This window comes from Pleurodeles waltl, chromosome 1_2 (genome assembly GCF_031143425.1).
Source record: "Pleurodeles waltl isolate 20211129_DDA chromosome 1_2, aPleWal1.hap1.20221129, whole genome shotgun sequence".
NCBI classification, from domain to species: Eukaryota; Metazoa; Chordata; class Amphibia; order Caudata; family Salamandridae; genus Pleurodeles; species Pleurodeles waltl.
The window spans coordinates 462,968,515-462,986,685 of NC_090437.1; the positions used below are offsets into that span (position 1 = coordinate 462,968,515).

General features: G+C 46.5%; 1 protein-coding gene across 5 annotated transcripts in view; it reads left to right on the forward strand.

Annotated features, from left to right (window-relative positions):
- ELAVL2 (ELAV like RNA binding protein 2) overlaps positions 1–18,171 on the forward strand; it is a 558,847-nt gene that overhangs the window by 506,402 nt on the left and 34,274 nt on the right. For all 5 annotated transcript variants that reach the window (XM_069240845.1, XM_069240835.1, XM_069240864.1 and 2 more), the window contains exon 8: positions 4,117–4,155. In XM_069240845.1, the coding sequence (XP_069096946.1) occupies positions 4,117–4,155 (39 nt within the window). The remainder of the gene's footprint in view (positions 1–4,116; positions 4,156–18,171) is intronic.

Below are 18,171 nucleotides of genomic sequence, written 5' to 3' on the forward strand. Positions count from 1 at the left end.
CTAGAATATCTCTACCAAATATATGGTTACCAAAGGTAAGTAACTTGTTAATGAGGGGGCGGGTGCTGACCCTCTCAGTAGGTCTTTTAAAGCCCCTGGGACCATTACCTCTCTGGGTCTTTGCCTTAAGCAGAGGGGGCCATGCAGACACCCTTCTTACTACTGATAGGAATTTTCAAAGGTGCGGAGAGCTGTGCAGCCTCCCCTCCACAGCCATACTTTTCATCTGTTTTCCTGCCAGCTATCAATTGGGCAGGATAACAGATGAAACAATTGTTTCTGCATGCATGGAGAAGCATTTCCTGCTGCTCCGTGCTTGCTGGAGCAATGGGACTGTGGGGCAAAAGTTAGTAGAACGTTATCCAGTTGGGTAGACATTTTGTGCAAAACTGTGGACTTCTCTGGAATAAATAAGCCGGTGAGGATTCATTTTGCCACCAGTGCTCATTTCACAGAAATAAAACCTCAACGGGAAGCCCTTAGAAATATAAATATAGCAGGTGCCCCACTTCGGGAAAGGACAAATCCTCCCAACTTAATGAACTTATCCAAGGTTTTCTCTACAGTTCCCTGTAATATGTTTTTTTGGGTGAGTTTCTAAGGTTTTTTTTTCTGTTTTCTTAACTATAAAGTCCCTGTAAAATGTTTTTTGTTTTTTTTCATTTTTTTTTTTTTTCATTTTAGTAAGTGTTATTTTAATTTCTGTTTCCGAACTATAACATCCCTGTAACCTTTGGTGATAGATATATCGGGACACATTATGGGATAAAATGCAGGGAACTCTGGATAGTTCACAGGTTCAGGTGGAGAGCTACCTTTATACGAGGCACTCAACAACAGCCCAGACACTCTGAATTGGCTCACCTCAAATATCTGTTTATCTAGAAGAGTTTTTAAGCATATGATTATTAGCAGGTGCCATCCAAGACAAGTAGAAAATGGCAAAAGCCTTTATCACTCCAGGCACAGTATCACAGCTTTGAACTGTTAGAACACCCACAAGCCAACCTGGAATGAATAAAAACAACCCCTGACGTGTGTTCTGCACTAGTTGGAGCTCAGCAGAGATGTGTAGCTTTATCCAGACACAAGGGAGCACTGAGCTACATCTCTCTGATGCACTCTAAGTAGAGCAAAACATAAAGGAGCCGCTCTCCACCTAAGCTTGGGAACTACCTGCTCAAAAGCAAATGTAAACATGTATATTAATACAGGACATAGAAAAGAGATGGTTACAGTGGCGTTTCGTTGCTCAACCTGTCACAGACTGGAAGGGGAATATTGCTCTGCACCCGCATTTACACATTTTTAATTTCCTCCTTTTAGTGTTGGTACTGCAAGGTCTCCCGACCACATGCGCTCGCCCATCCATCACTTTATAAGTGCTTGTTAACCGAGTGACTTCATTCGAAAGACCAAAATAAGGATCCCTACACAATGTCTGTGCCCGTTATTTAAATTGTTTGATATACGTGTCATGTTTGGTCTAAAAAGCGAATGTTTTTCCACCAATGTCCATCGACAGGAATTTTTGTTCGGAGTGTGTGGGAGATCATCAATTTCTCCTGAAGCTGGTGGTCAAGCCTACACACGATCTGGTCGGTTGTCACTTCCTGTTTCTGCTTTGTAAAGACGGGAATTGCCAAACCCATTTCATTCATTACACTGTTCCTGCTGAGCACAAGTTTAAAATAAGGTACCGGTATTTGGAGTACACCTTGTTTATTTTGTGTATCAAGACAACTGCAGAATGCCATATTTCAGCTCCGCTTGAAACGAGCAGTATTCATCAAGTGCCATGTTTGCATATATATTGTACGCCTAGAGAGTGTACAGGTCTTGTAATTGTAATTTGGTACAGTACTACAATCAAGGGGAACTGGTGACATAATCCACGGGGCCGCACGCTGGTAACATTGGCCATCGTTTACACCAACGGTACTCAAAGTACGGCCCGCGGGCTGCCAGCGGCCCCACGGACCTAGCTTGGCGGCCCGCGAGACGCACACCAAACACCACATCATAATGGCCGCCGTATGTAAACATAGAAGAGGGCCGCGGGAGCATGCTCCCGCGGCCCTCCTCTGTTTACATACGGCAGCCATTGTTTATGGCGTTGCCCTGACGATCCTGGAAGCCAAAGCCCCATAAAAGTCAGCGCTTGCAGCTAACTTTTATGGGGCTTTGGTCGTCTGCTTCCTGTCACCGGCTCCACGTCTGCTGCCCGCCTGCCTGCCTGCTGTTCCACATTTGTGGCATCTTTACAGTGCTTTGAGTCAGGTAAGGCTCTTTGGTTATTTATTTGTTTTTAATGTGTGTGTTACTGGGGTAGGCGTGAGAGCAGATTGCGCTGTGTGTGTGCGCTGTGTGTGTGTGTTACTGGGGTAGGGGTGAGAGCAGATGGTGCTGTGTGTGCGCGCTGTGTGTGTTACTGGGGTAGGGGTGAGAGCAGATGGCGCTGTGTGCAGATGGCGCAGTGTGTGTTACTGGGGTAGGGGTGAGAGCAGATGGCGCTGTGTGCAGATGGTGCAGTGTGTGTTACTGGGGTAGGGGTGAGAGCAGATGGCGCTGTGTGTGTTACTGGGGTAGGGGTGAGAGCAGATGGCGCTGTGTGTGTTACTGGGGTAGGGGTGGGAGCAGATGGCGCTGTGTGCAGATGGCGCAGTGTGTGTTACTGGGGTAGGGGTGAGAGCAGATGGCGCTGTGTGTGTTACTGGGGTAGGGGTGAGAGCAGATGGCGCTGTGTGTGTGCGCGCTGTGTGAGTTACTGGGGTAGGGGTGAGAGCAGATGGCGCCGTATGTGTGCGCGCTGTGTGTGTTACTGGGGTAGGGGTGAGAGCAGATGGCGCTGTGTGTGTTACTGGGGTAGGGGCATTGTTTTGAAAAAGGGGGTGGGGTGGTTGTTCCCCCTCTAAGCCCCGCCCCCTCTAAGCCCCGCCCCCCGCTGTCACTTCAGTGCGGCCCTCGGCCGCAAACCATACTGCAATTTTGGCCCCCGAGAAAAAGTTTGTGAGTACCCATGGTTTACACAGTACCCATTATGCATGTTTTTATATAACATGCTTATTTTGGTATGGCTAGCTTGAAAAAGCTGTTTTCTTCAAAGTACAGCAAACAATGTGCCCTGACAGGAATTGGAATGTTCATATTTTTCCTTTCTTGAATAGTGTTGATAGAACTGTGGGGAAGGATCACGGAATTTGTACTTCTGTGGCAGCAGCGCTTAACAAGTAATTAAAGATTTACTGTATTTTCTACATACTTTTTTCACGTAATCTTCGGATTTCACTAAGTTTCTAACGTATGTGGATGAAAATACAGCCAGAAAATGTAGCACAGTTTGCTTTTTATTTGGCCTTATAGTTTGCATTTTTGCACAAATAATTTGTATGACCTGCTGCATAAATTATCTGTGCCACATATTCCTTGTAGGCTTGACAGTGATAGTTATGCAAAGTGGTTTTGTGCGTCATTAGCATAAAATCTATATTTCACTGCTAACAGAGAAACATTTTCCATAGTTCACGGTCCCTGTGACTGTAATGTGTGTTTTTTTTGGGCTGAAAATTGTGTGCATTTAGCGCACTAAAACGACTTGTGTATCTAAATCTGTATATCTAGATATTAAAGCACCACCAGCAAACTAATAGGATCGCCGTCGGCTTCATATTACAGTAACATAATATAATCATTTTTTATCTCATTTGACGTTTGCCAGTTTAAAATCGACAAAATATTATGTAACCCTGTGCCATTCGGATTAGCCCAAAACTTCCCACTTATTCAGCAATTGGATGACACATTTCTGGGTTCCCGTGACTCTGAAGTCGGCACGAATAATAGATTTTGAACTTTTTTTTTTTTTTTGCTCTATCAATAAATTTCCTTTTAATAAAACCAGTCCGCCGCTCAAGGATAGTAATTATTTTGTTTTGACTAATTTGTTGTCTGGAGTTGATTCAGCTTACCTTTATATATTGCTCATTTGGCAGGTATTATTAGGATCACTGGCAATATATCCTTTCCATTTAATGTAAAAAGACTAAAGTTATTTTACATTGTAGTGTAAAACGGAATGATAAAATTACTGAACGGCTTGCTAAATGTGTTTTTTAGGTTGGACAATCTGCTGAACATGGCTTATGGAGTAAAGAGGTAATTAATTTATGTATAATGTTGATGCAAAGTGATGCTGTTCTCTTTTTCGTTAGCCTGTCGACATCAGATGTCTGTACTGTGTTTTCCTTTCTCTTTCAATTTGCCATTGTTTGCCTTCAGTTGAGACTGACTTCATGTTCTGTATGATCATATGTTTAAAGAGAAGCACAGCGATTGCAGATTCAGGTCACAAGTTCATACCTCAGTTTGTAGGATGACAACTATGAACCTAATAATGCCTAAAATAGTATCCAGTTGCATGCATGGACCTAATCAGTTGCATCTACTCAAGTTCTTATGTAATACAAAGTGCATTTTTGAATCCTCTGAAATGTTAATCACTTTTGCATTTATATATCTTACAAAACTTTGATCTAAATTGTCTCTCTTGTCTGGCCTTACTGTTTTTTTGAAAATGTGTGAATCAAGATCTATTACTTTTTTTCTTTCCGTAGCTTCTGCTGTACGATTTTCGTTAAAGCCTTTAAAATTCTGCCCAGCCTATGTTTTTTATGTATAGAATATACTGAATTTATACCAATTGCATAACAATCAAAAGATAATCGATTAATGGTTCATATTATTTGCATCACCAACACAATTACTTTAAAATTCGTTTTCAGGGCAGTTTACGATAGTTTATTGGTTGATCTTGCCACGTTCTAAATTATCTGCCATTTTCTGCCTAGTGTTTTTTTGACAGCGTACGTGCATTCACTGCAATTTCCACTAACTTGTATGCACATTTGACCTGCTCTGAACGTGTGTGGTGTATGTGCCTGCTTGGTGAACGAGTCTTTTCCACCTTATAATAGCAAATGTTTAATTACTATATAGAATGTTCAAGTTCCGGTTGGGTTGAGCGGAATTAGTAACATTTATTTCTAATGGACACTTTCTAGGCGCACGAATGTATCTGAAAATGTTTACATATGTGCTCCCACTTGACACTACGTGGGGCCCTGCAGCTCCACTTTGGTTTGATACTGCCCTGCAAGTGACTTATCCACATGGAAGTGCCACCCCTGTTCCCTGGCCAGAGTTTTTTTTTTTTTTTTTTTTTTTTTCTGTGCCTTGGCCAGAGTTAATTTTGTTTTCTTCTATGCGTTCCAAAGAAGATCCGAAGCTCTGCACCCAGCTTTCAGTTTTTCAGATGACTGCTAACCAACTTATTTTGTGTGTGAGGAAATGATATCCCCGCCCAAAATGAAAGGTTTCTAGCCATGCTGCAATCGCAGGAATTTGATGTCAGTCGCAAACCTGCACAAGGTGTTCCTTTGGTACCTGGGCTCAGGCTCTACAAGTTGTGCAGTAAGAGGACACCAAGGTGTTCCAAGACAGAACTGCAACTCTTCTTTTTTGTGTGTAAGCCCTGCTCCAAGTAGCAGTCATAGTCCCAGTCTCTGAGCTCGAAGTCCTCCAGTAAATCTGAGTCCATGCACAAACTTAAGAAAGCGAAGCATTGCTATTGGTTAATGCTGTTGGTTGCTCAGTCACTACACACATTCCTTCTGGGACCTGGCCAGCAAGATCTCACCAAATCTGGAGCACCTTAGAGCATCTTTGGCTCGGACAGTTTGATGGACAGGATGTGACTAAGTTATCTGCAAAGGTCTGGATACTACAGATTGCATGGGAAAGGCAGTCTGTAAGGGTTGCTCATCTGATAGACTTCTAGTTGCAGATTCCTTACCTTGGAATTACCCCCCCCCCCCCAGGCGTCAGACTGGATCCGGAGACTTTTTATTTGAGCAATACCCTTGCACATCGGTGGGTGGAGTCGGACGCCTCCACGGGTGTCGTTGGCGTCAGTCTCTGTGATGACGTCGGTAGTAGTACATAGACGCTGCCTCAACACAGTGATGTCAGTTCTTTTCTCTCTGTGCCACATGCTGATCCGGGGAGAGCTACCCTGGTCTCTTTGACCAACTTGGACCGTTTTGACAAGTTTTTTTGTGAGCTTTTGGTGCTTCAAGATGTCCCCTAAGACCAGTTTCAAGCTTTGCGAGGACTGTCACCGCCTGATGACGGTGACAGATCCACATCGGGTCTGTTTGCGGTGCTTGGATCGCAACCACGACTCAGTCGTGCTCCGAGTGCCGGGCCATGCACCCAAAGGCTTTGAGGGAGCGGTCCCTCAAGCTTGTGGCGGTCCGGCCCTCGACTATGTGTAGATCCCAGTCTTGCTCAAGGGGAAGGTCTAGAGACCGTTCACAAAGCCACCACCATTCTTCATCCTCCAAGTCTTCGGGCACAGGTAAGAAGTTGAAGCAGTCCCTTCGACTTCACCCCGTCGCTCAGCTGATGCAACATGGGAGGATTGTCCACGCTCGAGGCCTCTGTCTTAGGTGCCTGCTTCTGGGTTTGCTCTGCGCTTCCCTGAATTTCCGGGAGCTGGAGCGACCCCAGCCCAATTAAAGCAGTTTTATGAGGCCATGTGCCTCATTTTTGGTCAGACCGACCCTGATGTGATTCCTTCGGACCCAGGGGGTTTGGTCGAAGGGCCTTAGGGTTCTGCGCCAGCGGCTTCAGCTCCAGCCACTGAGGTCCCCTCCGGATCTGCTCACAGATCCGCACTGTCACCGGTCGTTCCACTGAGACCATTCCCGGTTCCATTGTCAATGCTCCTGATGTTGGTGGTGCCCACCATTGACCCGATCCTTATCCCTGACAGCTGAGTCTGAACGGCATCGGCTGATGCAGTCTGTCTTCGATGGGACCTACTCCCCCAGGTCGGATTTGGACCCTTTTCCTTATGGGTGCAAATTCGGGGAAGGGTTGGAGGGGTCCCTGGACCCTCATGAATATCAGGATGACCCATCTTTGGACTGGGCACAGGAATTGGCGAGGCCAGTGGTCTGAACACTTCTCCAGACGCTGGCATGCGGTCTCCTCCTACCGTGGCTACAGCGGAGGGAGCGACTTTTGCTATGGTGGTCAGTAGGGCGGCTGAGGTCCTTGGCCTTGAGCTACCTACTGTACAGGTCAGGGCCAATCTCCTGACGGAGGTTCTTCAGCCAGGGGCTTCCACATCTGAGCTCCTTTTGCCATTTAATGAAGCCCTCACTGATGTCCTTTTGGGTAGTTGGTCCAAACACAGGGGCTCCTGTGAGCAGGAATATCGCACGCTGCCATCGACCTGCCCCTAACGACCCTAAATTCCTGTCCCAACACCCCACACCTGAGTCTTGTCATCCAGGCTTCCTCTTCCTGAGGTGCATTCCCTTCCGCACCCCCAGATAGGGAATCAAAAAGGCTGAAACAATTTATGTAGATGTTTTCTTCCTCCAGTCTCACGTTGCGGTCCATGAACACTGCATGCCTTTTGGGCCGCTATACCCACTCTGTGGGATAGGGTCGTGCAAGTTCTGCCACAGATACCAGAGGAGGCCCATGCTATAGTCTCCCAAGCTGTCAACGATGGGAGAGATGCAGCGAAGTTCACATTCCGATGTGGGCTGAACACGACCGACTCTGAGCAAATTGGTTGATACGGCGGTGGCCTTGAGACGCCATGCCTGGTTACGTACCTATGGTTTTTAGGGGGATGTCCAACAGTCTCTTATGTACATGCTCTTTGATGGCTCCCGTCTCTTTAGAGACAAGGCGGACTCTACCTTGGAGAGATTCAAGGACTCCCGGGCTACAGCTCGGTCCCTTGGTCTTTCCGCTGCCCTTCACCCTCAACAGTCTGCTTTTTGCCCCTTCTGTGGCCATGGAAGGGGCTCTGTCGCGTCCTCCCCCAGCCACTGTGCCACCCATGCTGTTCAGCCGCTGCATGGCTGGGGACGTGGGACAGGGAACCAGAGGTCTAGCAAGTCCACCCATGCCCCCGCTGCAGCCTCCAAACCCTCCTAGTCCGTCCCCTCACTCTGATCCAGTTGGCAGTAGGATTTGCCATCACCTGACCCACTGGGAATCCATTACTACGGACAGGTGGATTGTGCAGCTAGTTCAAAGGGGTTGTTTCTCCCCCCTTCCTCCCCTCCCCGCCTTTAAATCTACCCCACCAGCCATGCCTCCATCAATCAGCCAACTTCCAGAGGTTCATTTGGCACCTCTGTCAGGAATTCACAGCTCTCTTGGCCAAGGGAACCATGAAGAAAGTCCTTGTGACAGAAGTAAGTTGTGCCACTACTTTCTGGTGCCAAAAAAGGACAAGCGCTTACGTCCTATCCTAGACCTTCGGGACATCAACTACTTCCTCAAGAAGGAGAAATTCAAAATGCTCACCCTGGCTCTGGTCCTGTCTGCCTTAGACCCAGGAGACTGGATGGTAGCGTTGGACTTGTAGGATGCTTATTTCCATATTTCCATCCTGCCTACCCACAGACGTTACCTGCAATTTGTGGTAGGTCACGAGCACTATCAGTTTACTGTGCTCCCCTTCCACCTTACCAGCGCCCCTTGGGTTTTCACAAAATGTTTGGCGGTGGTTGCAGCTCATCTGCGCAGGTTAGGGGTCTCGGTCTTCCTCTACCTTGATGACTGGCTGTTGAAGTCAGACTTGCCCCAGAAAGTCGTCTCCCACCTTCAGACTACAGCAAGCCTGCTGCACGTGCTGGGGTTCACTATCAATGTGCCAAAGTCACACCTGACTCCCTCTCAAATGCTCCCTTTCATTGGAGTTGTTCTAGACACAGTGCAGTTTCAGGCTTATTCTCCCTAACGCGAGTCTAAGATATTCAGGCTATGATTATGATCTTTCAACTTCTATCTTTGGTTTCGGTGAGACTGACTCCAAGGCTGCTGGGCCTCATGGCCTCCTGAATCCTGCTAGTGACACATACCAGATGGCATATGCAGGCTCTGCAGCGGGACTTGAAGTTCCAGTGGATGCAGCATCAGGGTAATCTCTCCGACATGGTCCGAATCTCAGAGGGGACCTGCAGTGGTGGCTTTGGAATCCGCATTGGGTCCACAGCAGATCCCTCTCCCTTCCACAGCCAGATCTATCCATAGTGACAGATGCGTTGCTTCTGGGTTGGGGCAGCAAAACGGGAGAGGCGGAGATCAGAGGCCTCTGGTCTCCAGCGGAGTCTGGGTTCCATATCAATCTTCTGGAGCTCCAGGCGATCAGGCTTGCTTTGAAAGCATTTCTTCCCTCTCAAAGGGAATGTAGTGCAAGTGTCCACGGAGAATACTACCGCCATGTGGTACTGCAACAAACAGGCAGGGTAGGGTCCTGGATCCTTTGTCAGGAGGCTCTACGCCTCTGGACATGGCTGGAACATCAGGGCATTACCCTGGTGGTTCAACATCTGGTGGGTTCTCAATGCCAGAGCAGATGAACTCTGCTGTCGGTGCATAGCTGATCACGAATGACGTCTCCATCTGGAGGTGGCGTAAGGGGTGTCTCAGCAGTGGGGGGAGCCTTGGTTAGATCTGTTCGCTCACTTAGACGCTTTTCGTCTTGAGTGGAACTCAGGCCTCCTTTACGCCTATACCACTTCTGCCCAGCGTTCTCAAGAAAATCAGGAACGACCCAGTTATTTTCTGTCTCTCTGGACTGGGCATAGAGTATGGTATCCAGAGCTATTGAACATGGACACCGATCCTCCACTCAGACACAGCAACAGGGGACGGTTCTCCACCCGAACCTGTCCATTCTCTGCCTTCATGCGGGGACGTAGAGCGGCGGCAGTTGATGACTTTTGATCTTCCAACCGAAGTCTGCGATGTTATCTTGGCAGCCAAGCATCCCTCCATCAAAACGTTATACACCTCTCGGCATAAATTTGTGGCCTGGTGTACCAACAAAGCAGTTGATCCCCTCTCTGCTCCTCAGAGGTTCTTTTGTTCATTCTTTCTTTGGCCCAGCAGGGCTCTGCTTTGGGCTCCCTTAATGGGTATTTATCAGTCATTTCGGCCTTTCTTAGGCTACCTGATCAGCCCTCACTCTTTAAATCTCCAATTGTCAAAAGATTCCTTAAAGGTCTCACCCATTTATTATCTCCCACTCCATTTATCATACCTCAGTGGGACCTCAATCTTGTCCTTAATGTGTACTCCCTTCAAGCCGATGCACAATTGCCCTTTACGGCTCCTCACTTTCAAAACCCTCTTGCTTGTTGCTATCACTTCTGCTTGCAGAGTGAGTGAGCTTCAAGCTCTTTCTTCCAAGCCTCTATTCTTGCCTGCGTACCCTGACAAAGTGGTGTTGCGCACTAAGGCTTTCTTCCTTCCCAATGTTGTTACTCCTTTTCATGTAGGCCAGTCCATCACCTTGCCTACTTTTTATGCACCCCCACGTCCTTCTCATGAGGAGGAGAGACTACACTGTCTGGACTCAAAAAGAACGTTGGCGTTCTATCTAAATCATACTAAAGATTTCCTGGTGGATGATCAACTCTCTCGGGTATGTGGGTGCAAAGAAAGGGAAGGTGGTTCAAAAATGTACCATCTCTCGATGGGGGGTACTTTGCATCAATATGTGCTACACTTTGGCCAAGAAGCAACCCCCTGAGGGCTTGCACACTCATTCCACCAGAGCAACTGCTGCTTCCACTGCGTTAGCACGTGGAGTTACTGTCCTGGATATCTGCCAGGCAACTACGTGGGCACCCCTGCACATGTTGCTAAACATTACTGCCTGGACAGTCAGGTTCATCGTGCCTGCTCCTTTGGTCGTTTGCTCCTACAGGACTTTCTGGGATGATCTTGGTTTGTAGCCCAACTCAGAGGATGGCATTGCTTAGGTATCTATTGTAAGGTAAGGAATCTGCAACTAGAAGTCTCTTTCAGATGTACAATTTACTTACCTTCGGTAACGAAATATCTGGTAGAGACATATTCTAGTTACAGATTCCTTACCGCCCACCCATCCTCCCCGCCTGCAAACTGATTTCTAGGGACAGGGTCCTTAACTCTGGCACACTATTCTCAGTGTTCTTAGCGGCTCTGCTCCTTGGCATGGAAAGTCGTTAAAAGAAACTGATGTCACTGTGCTGAGGAGGCATCTATGTACTACTATTGACGTCATCATGGCGACTACACTACCAACTACGCCCAAGGAGTCGACCGATGCCACCTACCAACATGCAAGGGTATTGCTCGAAGACAAAATCTCCGGATCCAGTCTGACGCCTGGGGGAAAATTCCAAGGTAAGGAATCTGCAACTAGAATGTCTCTACCAGATATTTTGTTACCAAAGGTATGTAACTTCTACTTCAGTGATCTGTCGAAAGCCCTGACTAAATCCAAAATGGAAGATCTGTGTAGTTGGGGTTCCCATGTTGTGAATTTTATTGTGGCTTCTATCGGGGATGGGTGAGCTAGCCCTGATTAGAGAGAAGGGGGAAGGAGGAAAGGTTGTTTTTGGAGGACTTGAAAAAGTTTTGAAGACTAGAACATAGATGGAGATTGACGTTAAATCTAGAAGAGAAAAATGGCCATAAAGAATTAAATGGGACATATAAAAAGGCCATTAATGAGAGTAAGTCGGCTTTGTTCTCTCAGAAGATTACATCTGCCATTACTATCCCCAGAGAACTATTGAAGATGGTAAACCATCTTGTGACCCCTCCAATACAACATGCCTGGAGAATTCTCAGGAATCCTGTGATAAGGTGGCCCTGTACTTCAATGATAAGACTTTAAATATCCTTTCTGAATCCCCTGCAAACCACCAGATCGGGGGCAGGGATCCCCAACGCACAGTCCAGCAGAGGCTATTTAACCAGGTTTTCTCCCCTTACTCAGGAAAAGATCAAGTTTATGCTAGTGGATGCCACCTAGGAATCACCAGAGAACCCTTGTCTGCCAAGAGTGCTGCAGTTGGCCCATTGCAGAATCCCCAGAAAACGTCTGTTTATCTGTGCTGTCATCTGGTGTTTACCCCCCAATGGTTGAAGGAGGCTATTATCATCCCTCTGAAGAAAAAGTCCAATGATGAGGCAGATGATCTGAAAAATCGGTCTAACTATGCAGATACATGCTCCAGCTAAAATTCTAGAGAAACACTTGAATCTAGAACCTGCCCACTTTGACTGTGAGAATGAATGTCTGGATCCCTCTTAGCTTGGGTTTGGGAGCAGTGACATTACCCGAGTCTGCTCTGCTTATGGGGGAGAATATTATTCATCAGCAAGTTGACTGAGGTGGAGCGGCCATTCTGGTTGTGTTGGACTTGTCTGCAGCCTTTGACACCATCTCTTTTGTTGTAAAGGCTGCAATAGGCCGGGCTGAGGAATGAGGTTCGTAAACTGAGCTCTTTTTAGTGGCTAGAACGACCACAATTAGTTGTAGCAACTTTAGAGCTAGTCCATTCCATCTGCCCTGGGCTCTTCCCTCAACCCCACTTCAACCTTTGTCGCTTCCTTGGTGCAGCTGATATGTTCATGGGGCTTTCACATGTTGTCATATGCAGATGATACTCAAATCAGTGTGCCCATTGCGGATGATTGAGTAGAGGTGGCTGACAAATTCAGGACATGTACGGTAAAGGTCAGCACCTGGATGAAGCATAATTGGCTAAAAATGAATGGAGTAAAGACAAATTGTAATTTTCGGAGCAAATAATTGGATTTGGAATAGCTTTTGATGGCCTGAGTCCTGTGGACCACCCCTTTTTCAGGTTAATGTGGCGAGGAATCTGGGTATTATCTTACATAATACTCTGACCTTTGAGAGCTATGTTAACAAAACTGTGAGCTCTTGCTTTTGAATGATTCAGATATAGGGAAAAAAATGTTCCTTTCATAACGATGGAGCTCAGGGTGCCAGCCGTCCTGGCGCTCATCACTTCTCGCTTGGACTACTGTAATGCCCTCGATCTACATGTATATAAATACTTCCTCAACAAACTTCAAGTTATCCAAAATGTGGCAGCACAATTAGTCCTAGGATTACCTAAAAGTTGCTCGGTGATGGAGAACTTAAGGACTCTTAACTGACTTCCTGTGAGGAAGCGTGTCTGCTTTAAGGCCTTATGCTTGGTGTTCAAAGCCCTCCATCAGCTGGGCTCACTTTTTTAGGTGTGCCTTTACCTGGTATGTTCCTAGCAGGTTGTTGAGATCCACAGGCCCGATAATAAAGGTCAGTGCTCACAGATTTTGGAAAATGAGATGTGGAGGGGAAAGAGCTTTTACAGTTGTTGCTGCCATGCTATGGAACAAGCTGTTTGATTTCATCAGAGGAGCAGACTCCTATATGATTTTTCAGAGGCCGGTGAAAACTTGACTGTTTTTCGGCAGCATAATGGTTGGTTTGGCTTACATAGTTCCATAAAACTTTCTGCTTTTGCCATTTCTCCTGCGACCTGGTTCCTAGCGCTTTTATGCCTTTTTGGTTTAATATGCATTACAAATAAAAAATTGCCATACTTGGATGGGGTTCCATAGTATTTGCCAGTGATGCACAGGCCTCCTCCATAACTATGCCCTTTGACTGGTCCTTCCTTTTCAGTGAGAAGGTGGATTCTGTTTTGGAGTGCTTTAAGGGCAGTGGAGATACAACACTCCTTGGGACTGTTGACCCCTGCTAGACATTTCCTGCATCATTTTGAAAGTTCAGGGACTGTTACAGAGGGCTGATATGTGGTCAGTGACAGCCTTCTGAACCAGGGTTCAGGCACCTCAGTCAGGTCATATATTCAGGTTATATATGTGGGTCTGGCAGGCAGTGTGCAGGCTAGCAGGAGCATCAGACCTTTAACTTCTTTACTGTTAGTGGTCTCTAAACCACTTTAGGTTTGCCTTGGTGGCAAATGCCTATCTGACTAGGTCACACATTCAGTGTTTTCTGCCAGGTTGGCAGTCAATCATGTCAGTCAGATTAATTGTTCAAAATGGCTATTTTGTACCTTTACTTTCAGCGCTGACTACTATTCCTCCCACACCAGAGCAGTTTTCAGACATGCACCTGTTTGATATATTACAGGAGGTGCTGCTATTGCTTTCCAAAGGTGCTATTGAGATGGTTCCCAACTTTGAAAGAGAAGGCAGTTACTCTTACTGTTAACTACGTTGAAGGCAGGTGTGGGCTCTATGGCATATTCAGGCCTATTCTGCACTTCTGGCATCTGCCTTCACACAGAAGGGCAGGTTAAAAATGTTTGTGCTGTCTAGATCCTGTTTGCTCTGCACCCAGGCGACTGGATGGTGTGTTTGTACATGCCACACCTATTTTCACATGCGCGTCCCACAGATGTTATCTATGGTTCAAGGTAAGTCAGGAGCACTTAGTTTGCAATTATCACTTTTCGCCTCACAAGCGCACCGTCAAGTGTTCACAAAAGCGATGGCTGCAGACATGACCCCTATCTTTGAAGGTCAGGGACAGTCTGCTGAAAAATATGGGCTCGCTAGTCATTCGTGGACCACCAAGGGACAGTGGTGAACCTCTTAACATTGTTGGGGTTCACTATCAAGCCTGTAGTGCCACTTGACTCTGAATCGGAGGTTTCCATTCATTGGAGTAATCCTGGCTACATTGGAGTTCAGGTCTGTCCCGCGGCGCAATGAGTGCTATACATTTGGTGTGTGATCCAGATGTTTCAGGCTTGATCCTGGATAGCGGTGAGAGCAGCACTGAGGCTTCTTGGCTTCCTGCATCCTGTCCACCAACTATGCCTATTTGTGCTGCCCTTGGGGCAGGGCATTCTAGTGAAATGCAGCTGCATCAATGCTGTACCTTGCTTCACTGTGCAGATGGCAACCTGCTTGTACTTTTAAGAAGAATTAGAGATCCCTTTCTTGTGGTGCATTATAGGAAGTTGGCTCTGTATATACTATTTCAAAGTAAGAAATAGTGTGCACAGAGTCCAAGGGTTCCCCTTCGAGGTAAGATAGTGGCAAAAAGAGATAATTCTAATGCTCTATTTTGTGGTAGTGTGGTCGATCAGTAGGCTTATCAGAGGGTAGTGTTAAGCATTTGTTGTACACACACGCAAAGACTTACTCCAGGCCGATAGGTTTTTATATTGAAAAATATTTTTTTTTAGTTTATTTTAAGAACCACAGGTTCAAGATTTACAGTTAATACTTTAAATGTAAGGTACTTCACTTAGATACTTTAGGAACTTTGAATGAAAGCAATATCATATACAGTCTTTGTAAAAATGGCAATAAGCTATTTTCAAAGTGGACACAGTGCAAAAATCAACAGTTCCTGGGGGAGGTAAGTAGAGGTTAGATTAGGAGATAAGTAAAACACTTACAAGTCTCAGTCCTGGGGCATAGGCAGTCCACCGTTGGGGGTTCATGGCAATCCCAAAGTTACCACACCAGCAGCTCAGGGCCGGTCAGGTGCAGAGGTCAAAGAGGTGCCCAAAACACATAGGTGCCTTTGGAGAACAGGGGTGCTCCAGTTCCAGTCTGCCAGCAGGTAAGTACCTGCGTCCTCGGGGGGCAGACCGGTGGGGTTTTGTAGAGCACTGGGGGGGGGGGGGGCACAAGTAGGCACACAAAACACGCCCTCAGCAACACAGGGGCGGCCAGGTGCAGTGTGCAAAGCAGGCATCTGGTTTTGTATAGGTTTCAACAGAGGGACATTGGGGTCACTCTAGCGGTGCAGGCAGTCAGTGTGTGTTTTTTTAAAATTCATTTTCTGGACATAGCTACCATGTCTGTGAATCATGAAACTGCCACAACATATTGTGCAGGTTATGACAAACCAAACAGGATAGACTAGTCCCCATTAAATTGTAGCGTCAGAGCATATCTGGACCCACAGTCCACGTATTCTTATGTTTTGAACCTTATTTCCTCAAACTACTGAATGGATTTACACCAAATCACAAAAGGCACACTTGCTGGGAAAAGAGGCTACCTTTCTTCTAAATTTGTTGTAATTCTGTTCAGCAGTTTTCACCGTAGCACTATTAAAAATTATCTATCGAAAATAATAGAGGATATTGCATTTGGACTCTTTCCCTCCTCCCACCAACTTTTTTCCTTTGGCCCATGCCTGACGGATCACTCAAACTTTCGAGGAAGGACCTGAGGACGAAGACTTAATTTATTTTTTGGGTGAAGTTTCATAAAGATTTGCCAAACTGCATCAAAGCTTTTAGAAAATCAAAATTTCCTATGGTAAGGTGGTACTATAACTACTGTGAGGTGAATACCACTGTGTAATATGTATGTATATATCTATGTGTGTGTGTATATATATGTTCAATGGCATGTGTCCCTGCTGATACACATGCTATGCATATTTCTACATCTAGTGTTGGGCTAGGAGTGTTACAAGTTTTCTCGTAGAGGATTTCCATGTATAGTCATAAGCACTGAATAGATCCGCACGCCTGCGGGGACCCCGGAGCACTGTTCTGAAGTGTCTTCTTAAGTGTAGACGTTCGCCTTTCTTGAGGAAGGCCTGCAAAGTCACTTAAGAATGTCAATGTGCAGCCTAGAGGAAAGGCTACAAAGGCCAAATTGTTCATTCTTTTTGGTTGAAAAAGGGGTACTGTAGTAGAGATATACATTAAAAAACATGTATATTCTAGAGATGATGTAGAAAAAATCTTTCACAAACCATTTTACAACTTTTAAATAAGGATGAAACAATGCAGGGCAGTGTAGCCCATAGGCTGCCATTATAAAGAATGAAAATAGAGCTGTGCCTTTAAGAAGATAAAGACTTCCTGTATCCCATCATGTATAGCAAAAGGCAGTTGCCTCAGTTCTTTTTTCCGGCTCCTTCTGACAGGACCCTGAGGCATTGAGCTTCACCTATTAATAGGTTCTTTGACTAAAATTCAACACAAATCCTTTGGATTTCATTTTCACTCAACGTTTTTCAACCAGAGTGAATGCTTTCTGTCCTTTTTTTTTTTGTCAAATTCTGACAGAAATGTAAGGCTTTTTTCCACCAACATGCCTTCACTTTTTGATAAGTGCCCTAGTTGTGGCAGGAAGAAGGTCAAAACAGACCCACATCAAGTCGGTATTATTTGCCTGCTGTCATCTCATAAACCGGATGCCTGTGACGTTTGTAAAACCTTCTCCATGCGCACCCTGCGTGATTTGGCGAAAATTTGTCTTCAGGCCAAGGAGGACAGTAGACGTAGGACACAATCCACAAGCAAGACCACAGAGCGAGGGGAAGGTCAGTCTTCCACCAGGGCTCTGACTTTGTCCTCTGGAGCAGCTTCCAGATCTGCTCAAAAACGTCACAGGTCCCAGACGACGTTGAGAGCATCGACGTCGAGACAAGGAACAGCGCCGACATGCTCGCCGTCGAGAACCAGCTCGCCTTCGTGGAAGAGAATTCGCTCGCCGTCGAGAGCGTTATCGTCGACGAGACGGCGCAGACATTCGCTGTTGAGGAGTTCCCTGTCGAGGTCCCCGTCGATGCGAAGGGGAAGATCAATGTCGAGAGACAGTGCTCGCCGTCGGAGACTATCGACATCATCCTACCAACGTCGAGGCAGATCGCCGTCGAGGGCTCCCAACGGCGCGAGGAATCAACGTCAAGAGGTACGCGTCGTACGTCGAGAAGCTTGTCGGCGTCAAGAAGGCATTGAAAGAGACCAAGGAGAGTCTTTACCACTTCTGAATCCTCGGCTTCTCTGATTCTATTGCCACCTTCTCCTCAGCCATCTCCTTTACCACTGACACCTCTGGCACCTACAGCTCCTCCGCCGGTACCACTTTCTGAGGCCGCCCAGGTGACTCCTGCAGGATCCACAAGACAGTCGTATCATTCCTCAAGACGTTCCTCTACGTCTAGACACCATCATCTGCATGACTCGGATCACAGGTCTCCTCGCTCCCACCATAGGCACTCCTCTTCATCTACAAGAGATTACTCTCCGACATTATCGGACTCCCCGTCTCCGAGAGTTTCGCCCATAGATGACGTGAATACTTTTCAGGCGGTATTAATTTGCAGTGCTACCAAGCTGAACATCCCCCAGCAGTACCCACTCCAACACCCTCTGTCATATTTGAGACATTACACCAGCGATCTTCGGCTAGACCATTACTACCGCTGGTCCCAGGGTTACTTGAACCGGCAATGGATATTTTCCTTACACCGTCCAGCACCAAGACTGCTCCTTCCAGACT